This window comes from Dasypus novemcinctus, chromosome 20 (assembly GCF_030445035.2).
Source record: "Dasypus novemcinctus isolate mDasNov1 chromosome 20, mDasNov1.1.hap2, whole genome shotgun sequence".
In the NCBI taxonomy this organism is placed as follows: Eukaryota; Metazoa; Chordata; class Mammalia; order Cingulata; family Dasypodidae; genus Dasypus; species Dasypus novemcinctus.
Genome location: NC_080692.1, coordinates 44,063,908 through 44,074,014, shown reverse-complemented (window position 1 = coordinate 44,074,014; position 10,107 = coordinate 44,063,908). Strand labels below are relative to the sequence as shown.

At 45.0% G+C, this 10,107-nt stretch overlaps 1 protein-coding gene across 31 annotated transcripts in view; it reads left to right on the top strand.

Annotated features, from left to right (window-relative positions):
* The first annotated feature begins 367 nt into the window (after positions 1-367).
* Positions 368-10,107, top strand: part of C2CD5 (C2 calcium dependent domain containing 5) — a 92,618-nt gene continuing 82,878 nt past the window's right edge. For 12 of the 31 annotated variants that reach the window (XM_058282893.2, XM_058282896.2, XM_058282891.2 and 9 more), the window contains exons 1-3: positions 415-599; positions 760-872; positions 9,948-10,034. In XM_058282893.2, the coding sequence (XP_058138876.1) occupies positions 783-872; positions 9,948-10,034 (177 nt within the window). In that variant the 5' untranslated portion in view covers positions 415-599; positions 760-782. Of the gene's footprint in view, positions 600-759; positions 873-9,947; positions 10,035-10,107 lie in introns of all 31 variants that reach the window. The other 19 variants (XM_004448654.5, XM_004448647.5, XM_004448655.5 and 16 more) reach the window with 6 other exon arrangements.

Genomic DNA, 10,107 nt, shown 5'->3' with positions numbered 1-10,107 from the left:
ATGAATGGAAACGTTCACGAAACCACACACGATCCACCCCCGAGACGCTCCTGAGATTTCTCACTGGATTTCACCTAAAACAAAAACCATGCGCACCCGCAACTGCACTCTTGACAGAAAGCTGGTAATTTGTTTCCACGAACCACTGACGAGTCGTGAAAGTCCGACTGAAACACAAGTCTGTCAGCTCCCGCCTGTCAGTCCTTCCGACGCGTAGCGGTTTCCCGAGGCCTGGGGCTGCGGGCCTCCCGGGATGCGGCGGACGACTCGGCACTCGACCCTCCGCCCTGCCCTCCCGGGTCTCCCCGCCCCGCCCCGCCCCGCCCCCTTTTCTTTCCTCGGCGAATTCCATTCCACCCCAGCGAAGTGGGCAGAGCGCCGAGCGATCGATGGCCTTTCCACGCCCCGAGCGCCGCCATTTTTGGGGGAGGAGAAACACACGCGGGAGCCGTGGTGGTTCCGCGGGATGTTGCCCGGGTTCGGCTGCTCTTTCCAGGACCGTGGGACAGGGGTGGAGGGACCCACCCTGGCTGTCCCTCCGGCTGCCCCTCGGGAATGAGACCTCCGCGCCTGCGCGAGACGGCCCCCCTTCGCCGAGAGTGAGTGGCGCGGCCCGGCGCCCGCGCGCGCACCCTCCGCGCGCCGCCCGCTGTCAGTTAGCCCGCGCGCCCTCGGCGGCGCGCGCCGCGGCCGCGCGCTCCCGCCCCGCCCCCGCCCGGCCGGGCGCTGGGCGCAGACTCGCTTGTTTTGTTGCCGCAGGAGCCCTCGGAGAGGCCGAGACGATGCCCGGGAAGCTGAAGGTGAAGATCGTGGCCGGGCGCCATTTGCCAGTGATGGACCGAGCTAGCGACCTGACGGATGCCTTCGTGGAGGTTGGTGCCGGCTCCTGCCCCTGCAGCCCCGGGCAGCGCCAGCCCCCGGCCCGTGCCCCCTGGGTGCGTTCAGCGCCCCCCGAGGGCCGGCCCCCAAGTCGGCGGCCCCCGCGGCGGGTGCGCGGTTGCAGGCGCCCGCGGCACGCCCAGCGGCGCGGGAGGCTGTCACCCAGCCCTGCACGCCGGGCTGACCTGGGTCAGGACTCGGAACACGCCACCTGCCAGGCGGGAGATCCCGGGGCGCCACTGCGCGGCGACGCCCCCGCGCACACGGGTGATGGAGAGCTGGTGCGAGTGTGGACCCGGCGGTTCACGCGCGCCGGGGGAGCCGCTCTTGCGAGTAGCGTTTTCTGAATCATCGGTGTTAAGTTTTACAACACAGCGGTAACACTCTGGGCTCTGGCGTGGACTGGTAGGTCTAGTGAGCTGTTGCAGACTCATTTATTACCTTGAGGTCGGAAGTCAATTAAGTGCCTTGGTTGAATTGTAAAATTGCTTTTTCAGTCTAATGACTGGTTTAAAATCATGATAATTAGTCCAGGCCTAGGGCTGGGAAAGTAATAAGCCAGAGTTTCAAAGAAGCCAAGTGAAAATCGGAATAAAAATTGACAGGCTGAGCCAGAGCAGTAGAGCAGTATTCATTTGGACTATTACTGTTTAGAGTTGCTAGATGAATGAAACTATACAGCTTGACTTCCTCTCAACAGAAAATATTCCCTCAAGGTTCTCTAACTGAAGCACTGTGGTTCCACACCAGACACTGTCCTGGTAATTCTTAATCCCAGCTTCATTTTCATTTGATAAACAGTTGCTGATGTGCACTTGGGCCAGATGTTAGGCAATGAGGATACACAGATAACCAAAGCATAGCCCTTGTGTTCAGGTATTTCGGAGACTGCCACACACAGAGCTTGCTTTAATAACTAATAAGAAACATGTATTGAGTCTCTTTACTGCCAGGAACGTGCTAAGTACTTTTTAATCCTTAGCCCTTAGAACAGGCCTGTGACAGAAGTATTGTTATTGCCAATATTACAAAGAGGAAACTTGAGGCCTAGGGAGCTTAAATGATTTGTCCAAGGTTACTTAGCTTGTTAGACTCCATAGCCTATCGGTCAGTTCTCTGAACCACTGTGCTAATACTGCCTCTCTGGACAAGGTGACAGGTGTTGCCATAGAATATGGAAACTTGACTCTGTCTCTGGAGGTCCAGGAAAGCTTCCTGTGAAAGAGACATTTGAGCTGGGCCTGGAAGGACATTCAGGATTTTATCAGGCAGAGCGAGCATCAGAGGCAAAGGCACACAGGGTATATACGGTATATTCGTGGAATTTTCTCGGTTTGTTATGTGTCAGCAGTAAAGAGGCATATTTGGGGAGTGGAGGTTGTAGGAGATGAGGCTAGAAGGGAAGGTTGGAATCAAACTTCAATTTGTGTACTAAAGAATATTACCTTTATTTTATAAGCAGATGTAGGCCCACAGAGCTTCTTAAAAGAAAGAAAAGACCATGTCAGCAGTATTTTGTTTCTCTGTGGGATGACCCTGCTGGTGATGTGGTTGATGGATTGGACACATGAGAAATGAGGCAGGCAGGTCAGTTAACAAGACTGTAAAATTGTCGCGGCGGTATGTGCATGTTGAGCCTTGGCAATGGGAAAGGACTGGAGGAGAAAGATTTGAATGGCATTAAATTGTCAGGCCTTGGTAACTAAGTGAAATTTGCTGGTGAAAGTGGGCAGATTCCAGGGTGACTCATTAACTGCCTCTTTCAACAAATACTCAGTGTCTGCTAGGCCAGGGCCTGTGCTGGGCACTTGTCTGGCTGTTGATTGTACAATGGTGAGCAAAACAAACTTGATTCCTGCCTTTATGGAATGTATGTTTTGGTGGAGAGAGAAATATTTAAAGAGTCAATAAATGGTTAAATATATATATAGTTACAAATTGTGATGGGTGTCATGAAAGAAAAAAATAGCGAGAGAATAACAGGGAGCATTTACTTTGGGGTGAGTGGTCAGGGGCGGCCTCTGAGGAAGTGCGGGTCAAGCAAACATCTGCAGGACGGGAAGGAGCAGCTGTGATTGTGTGGTTGTGAGGCGGGTAGCAGTGGGGCAGGAGAGAGGCTGGAGGAGACTAGGGTCTCAGGGAGAGGGGAGGTCCTGAGGAGATTTATTCCGTTTTGGGAAGTGAAGAAAGCCGTGTTTGCATTGTAGTGAGTGAGTGAGTGGCCTGAGAGAAGGTTGGGAAGATGTGGGGGACCAGATCCTGCGGGGCCCTAGAGGCCATCATTACTAGTTGGCATTTTATTCCAAATACAGTGGGACGCAATTGTGAAGAAGAACACTTCCATTTCTATGTGGAGAAAGGACTGAAGAGGGGAAAGAGCAGACGCAGGCAGCCAATTGGGAGGTTCTGTATTATTAGTTCAAGTAAGAGATGGCCTGGGCCAGGTCATGGTTTTGGTAGTAGAGAGAAAAGGATGGATTCCAGCTGTGCTTTGAAGATAGACTTTAGAGGATTAGTTGATAGATTGCAGTAGGGGAGGAGGGAAAGGGAGATGAAAAGATAGTTGCTGAGGGCAGGGAGAGGGAAGAAGAGATGTGATGTGGGGGTATTTTCGGGACTTGGAGTTGTCCTGAATGATATTGCAGGGACAGATGCAGGACATCGTATGTCCTGCCATGGCCCACTCAGTGTAATGGGGGAGAGTGTAAACTAGGTGTAAACTACCATACATGTGGTACAGCAGTGCTCCAAAATGTATTCACCAAATGCAGTGAATGTGCCATGGTGATCAAAGAGGTTGTTGATGTGGGAGGAGTGGGGTGAAGGGGTGGGAGGTATATGGGAACCTCTTATATTTTTTGAATATAGCATTTTTAAAAAAAAGTAAAAGAGATCGTAAAATCAAAAAGAAAAAAAAAAAAGATGACCCCTATTTTTCTGGAGTCATTGGGGTCATTTCTGAAACTCCCCTGATGTGAGGGTGAGAGGGGTAGAGGGATGATAGAGTTAGATTGGGGAGGGTGTGTGTGGAGAATCAAGATCCACTGGGCACCTTAGGTTTGAGATGTCTTTAGGACCTATAATTGGAGTTGTCCAGGAGGCAGCTGGATTTGTGACTCTGATGTTCTTTTCACCCCTGTGAGGCCCAGTGCCCTCTTCTGTGTAATAGTATTTTGTAATTCACCTTTTACTATTCTGGTATGATATTCAGAGATAATATAATCTGTATACTCACAATTTAGAAAAATCAATATAATGTAACTATAATACGACAGAGAAATCAAAGTACTTATAGCAATAAGTATTTCAATATGGATGTACTTGGTCTCAGTTATAATGGGAGATATTATGAAATAATCAGATAAGTCAATATTTATTGAGTCTTTGTGTATATTTGGGACTTTACTGAACCCTGGGAATATGGCAATAAATGAACCAAAAATTCCTTCAGTCATGGACCTTATATTTTAGGGGGATGGAGTTCATAAAGAAGATAATTAAGCAAAAGATACAGAATGTAGATAGTGAGAAGTACCCCAAGTGGAGAAAAGTAAAGCGGAGAAGGGCAATGGGGAGTACCTCGCTGTGCATATAAAATAGTATCTCAGATACCATAGCCGTCTTTCGGATTGGCTCTCTTATGTTTCCAAAATGGTTAATTCATGATAACATTGTAAACTAAACAAGCAGAAGTGACCCTAGATTTACATGATGACTGTATTTCTTGACAGTTATGCATATTAAAACCCCATAAAATTATTTTAACTGAGTTAACGTCTAAGTAACATTTTCCTTTATTTTTTCTTTTTTTCTTACCTGCTTGATTCTCTGTTGGGGCATCTGAAAGTAATGACACGGAACAGGTCCTCATTGTTGCAGTTGTCTCTTGGATGGCTGGACATCTAGTATCTCTAGCCCTTCCTCACTAAATGCCGTTAGTATTCCCCTCATAAACACCCCTAGACATTTCTAAAGCTCCCTTAGGAGTTGCTTCTGTCCCTTTTGCAAACCTCTGACTTACGGGGAGAGAGAGGAGGGATGGATCTTTGAGGAAACTTGAGATTAAGAGGTCTGTTAGAGGAGGAGTACACAGGGAAGGGAACAGAGATTGTCAGCCATTGGGTGAGAGAAAAATTGGGAAGGTAATAATATCTCAGAAGGCAAGAAAGGAGTGTTTCTAGATAGAGGAAACCTTCAACTGTCAAATGGCACTGAGAGGCCAGGTAAGCAGGCAGAGAAGCCATTGGATTGGCTAACAGGGAGGTTGTTCCTGCCCCTGACTGGAGGAGTGGCGAGGACGGAAGCCCATACTGTAGGGAGTTAAAGAAGTTTAAAGTATGTGAATCGCGAGAAGTAGAAACAGGAACAGGCAGCTGTTTCCAGAAATAACAGCTATGAAGGGAAGAGGAGAAATAGTCTGGTATTTGGGAAGTATTTAGCTCTTAGTACTTAAAAAAAAGAAGATACTAGAACATACTTATGTACTAATAGGAATAATCTGTCAGAAAGGGACAAATTAATGCAGGAAAAAGGGGTTAATGAGGGATTACAGTATGACAGAGGGCGAAATTGTAGGGTATAGAGTGCAGGTTCTACATAAGCTCCTGGGAGAGGGAGATGATGAAGCTTAGCAAGTCAGGAGACACCTTTGTGTTGGGCTAAAGGATGGTAAAATTTAGATAGATAGAGCGGAAAAAGGGGTATTTTTAGGTGAATAGGACAAACTTGGTTAAAGCAAAAGGAGAGAACATGAGTTTAAAGGTTGGGCTCTTATTGAATGGAAGTAGGAAATAGGTTTAAGCTAGGTAAGAGGTTACATATTAACCCAAGAGCAGAAAAGAACAAAGAGAAATTTGAACAGTAGAGCCCCTCTTTTTTAAAAAAATTTTTTAAATTTTTTATTTTTTTCTTCTTTATTTTCTTTTAAAATTTACATTAAAAAAATGTGAGGTCCCCGTATACCTCCCACTCCCCCTACTGCACTCCTTGCACATCAACAACCTCTTCCATCATCGTGACACATTCACTGCACCTGGTGAATACATTTTGGAGCACTGCTGCACCACATGGACAGTGATCTACATTGAAGTCCACAGTCTCCCCCATTCCACCCAGTGGGCCATGGCAGGACACACAATGTTCAGCATCTGTCCCTGCAGTACCACCCAGGACAACTCCAAATCCTGAAAATGTGCCCACATCATCTCTCTTCTTCCTTCTCCCTACCATCAGCAGCTACTGTGACCACTTTCTCCACATCAGTGCTACAATTTCTTCCCTTACTAATCACCATAGTTCCCCAGCAGAACACCAGTAAGTCTACTCTAATCCATACTCTGTTCCTCCATCCTGTGGACCCTGGGATGGTCATGTCCCCTCCACCTCTATATCGAGAGGGGGGCTTAGATTCCACATGGATGATGGATGCAATTCTCCTGCTGGCAGCTGTAGACACTCTTGCAGAGCCCCTCTTAACCACCTGCCCTGCGGCTCGCTGCAGTCACTAGTGCTCTGCACTGTCCTTCAGGCTTTTCCTCTGATGCCGCCTCTGCCGTCACACTGCCCCCACGGGCCTGCGGCTGCTCTTCCCAGGCTTTAACAAGGGCAGTTATCTCTGTCCCCAAACCTTGTAAGCCAACTGTCTTTGTTGTAATTTATTTCAACATTGTACACATGGGTGAAGTGAGTGTGAAAATTAATAGTGCCATGTGAAGACTTAATGCTGTTACTGACAGTTGCTCTCAAATTAGTTGAAGAAAATATTGTAAAAAATCTAGCATTCTATGCTCATATTTCTTCATACTTTTTTTTTCAAAGATTTTATTTATTTCTCCCCAGCGCCCCTGGCCCCGGTTGTCTGTTCTCTGTCTATTTGCTGCGTCATCTTCTTTGTCTGCTTCTGTTGTTGTCAGTGGCACGGGAATCTGTGTTTCTTTTTGTTGCATCATCTTGCTGTGTCAGCTCTCCGTGTGTGTGGCGCCATTCCTGGGCAGGCTGCACTTTCTTTCGTGCTGGGTGGCTCTCCTTATGGGGCGCACTCCTCGCACGTGGGGCTCCCCTGTGTAGGGGACACCCCTGCGTGGCACGGCACTCCTTGCGCGCATCAGCACTGTGCACGGGCCATCTCCACACGGGTCAAGGAGGCCTTGGGTTTGAACCGCGGACCTCCCATGTGGTAGACAGATGCCCTAACCACTGGGCCAAGTCCGCTTCCCTTCATACATGTTTTTAAGTTCTCCTGCCACATTAAAGAAAGCCAACCCAGAAATCACAGATGGTACATTCTGCTTGTAGTATATGCCCCCCCAATATGATGGGGAACTCTAAACATTGGACCCTAACTCAAAGAAGAGGTCTTCACTTTACATTAAAAGACCAAGGAATGAACGTTTTTATGTTTTATCTGAAGTGTTTATGGTTTTGATAATTTCTCCTGATTGTCTTCTTTATCTGAGTTACTTGATTAGCTGATCGGTACTGGTTCCAGTTGCTTTGATTAAGAGTATTGCTACTGCATAGACGTGAGGCATTCAGGGACCCAGAGAAGGCCGAGTAGCATTTATAGATTATTGCTGCAGGAATCTCTGGGACGAATGATGGAGGCCTTTACAAGGAACGCGTCGGTTGAAGTATATCCATATTAACGTGCGTTTTTATGCTGTTTGGCTGAATAGCGTTGCCGGTTTATCCAGAAGTCTTTGAAAGGCTAGGGAGAGGAGAGGAAATTAATAGCTGATGAATACTGTCTCTACATGCATTTTCTCATGTAATGTTCACAGCAAACCCCCTTTTCAGAGGAGAAAACAGCCTTAATTAAGTAGCAGGTTAAATAACTTTCTTAACGACAATTTAGCTAATATGTAGGAAAAAAATTATAGACATAAATGATAACATTTTGTCCTCAACCCCACACTGAAAGAATGCCATAGACATTGTTCTTTACCAGGAAAGTATATCTTGGAAGTCCTATATTGGTGTTTGGAGAGCTGTTTCATTCTTCTATTTAGCACTGCATCATTTAGCTTTACCATACTTCATTTACACAGATCCAAATTGATGAATATTTAGGTTGTTTCCAACCTAAATAGGTTATTTTGCTGCTGTAAGACCACTTATATATGTCATTGTGTGCCCCGTATGATAAATTCTAAGAAATGGAATTGCTGACTTCAAGGGGATAGGCAATTAAATTTTTCATATATATTGTCAGACTCTTCTCTGAAGAGATTGTTTTAATTTACACTACCACCAGTAGTGTGAGGATGATCAACAATTCTGTTTTCAAACTTTTTGATTTGTACTAACCTGATAAGTAAAAATGTAGCATTATCTTAGTATCAATGAAAGTGATCATCTTTTTATATATTTAAAAGCTATCTGTATTTCCATTAAAAAAATTGTGTGGTCATGCCCTTTGCCCATTTTTCTACTAGGTTTTTTATCTTTATTGCTTAGTAGATACTCTTTAGAAATTGGGGAAATTAGCTCTTTGTGACATATTTGGCAAATACTCTTTCTCAGTTTGTTATATATCTTTTGACTTTATCATAGCCTGTACCAGTCAGTAAGTTATTTTTACACAATTTTTAACAATTTCTGTCCTCTAATCAAACTGCTTAGCCACCAATGATTGTTACCATGCTTGATAATGCAAATTGAATGATAAAATAACTACAAAAATACATAGAAGAGAAAAAGGAATTATAGTTTTGGATACTCTGCTTTTAGAAAATACTCTGGATTGACTGAACTATAATGTGAGTAAGTTTTATAATATCAAATGCAGGATTGTAGATAAAAAAGGAAGTGAGATATTATACATTTCTCACCCAACCAGCATTACTATATATCTGCAGTAGCGCCCTGCTAGGTATTGGTGATAAAAAGGATAACCTTTAGTGAATTTTGAAGTTAGGAGAGAGATTTGATGGTGTGAACTGATGGAGTTAGTGGAAGAGCTTGAAGAGATCAAATTTAGGACAGGTGATGGAAGCAGTTGCCTAGCTGTTTTGTGCTTAAGCCTCCTGACCGTTTGTCCAGTCCAATTAGGTTTCGCACTCTCCATTCTCTGTCTAAAGTAAGTACCAGGGATTTAGTCTGCTTCTTTGTTTCTTATTTCCTTATTTTTGGATCTCCATGATTTAGTGCCTGACAAAATTGGCAAAGAAGTAGGATAGCCTTCCCATCTAACCCCTTTCATTGTCCCTGAAGATGGGCATATAAAACCCTTAAAGAATAATGGCTTATTACGGATCACTGTGTGTACCTAGAAAAGGGATTTAAAGATGTAACAAATACAGGCGAGTTAGAAAATACAAAGAAATACGACTGAGTTCTTATAATAATGGGCTGTAGTTCTGGGTACCCTTGCTGATGTCTGAAGAGAAAGGCCAGCTGGCCTTTTCACCTTCTGATTTTTTACTGTACTTCATTCATTTATTTACCGTCCCCCCCATGGCTCCTTTGTCTGTCTGCTAGTTGTTTGCTCATCTTCAAAATATATCAGGAGCCGAATCCAGGACCTTCCATGTGGGAGACAAGTGCCCAAGCACTTGAGCCACTTCCATTTCCTGCTGGTTGTGTTGTCTGCTCATTGTGTCATCTGCTTGTTGCAGTGGTTGTGGCATCTGCTCTTTGCGGTGTCTGCTCCTTATGGCATCTGATGGTTGCAGTGTCTTGCTGATATTTGCCTGCTGATTTTATTTTTTCCTGGTGCCACACCCCCCAGACTTCCTTCTTCTGAGCCCATGTTTAGTAAAGACCATACTGATTCCTCCATGCTGACATAAAGATCTATTTTTAAGTTCCTTGTAGAGCTAGTCAAAGCAAAACAGTGGATAATACCGGGACCCATCTGTACCTCCTTTTCTCTTTTCTCAGGGGATAGTGTGTTTTTCCCCCTCCATGGTTAATCCTATTTCTTGGCTGACATTAAAGTTTAGTTTTAGGGGAGCAGATGTAGCTCAGTGGTTGAGTGCCTGCTTTCCATGTACAAGGTCCTGGGTTCAATTCTTAGTTTTATTTATGTTTTTGATATTTATGTTTGAATTATCTCATTTGTTTTTTAGGTAAAATTTGGTAACACCACCTTTAAAACTGATGTGTATCACAAGTCACTCAATCCTCAGTGGAACTCTGAATGGTTTAAATTTGAGGTAAGTTTTTAAATGGGTCAGCATTTTCTGAGTGTATATGGGCTGATGACCCTTTTTCCTGGGAGTGATATGA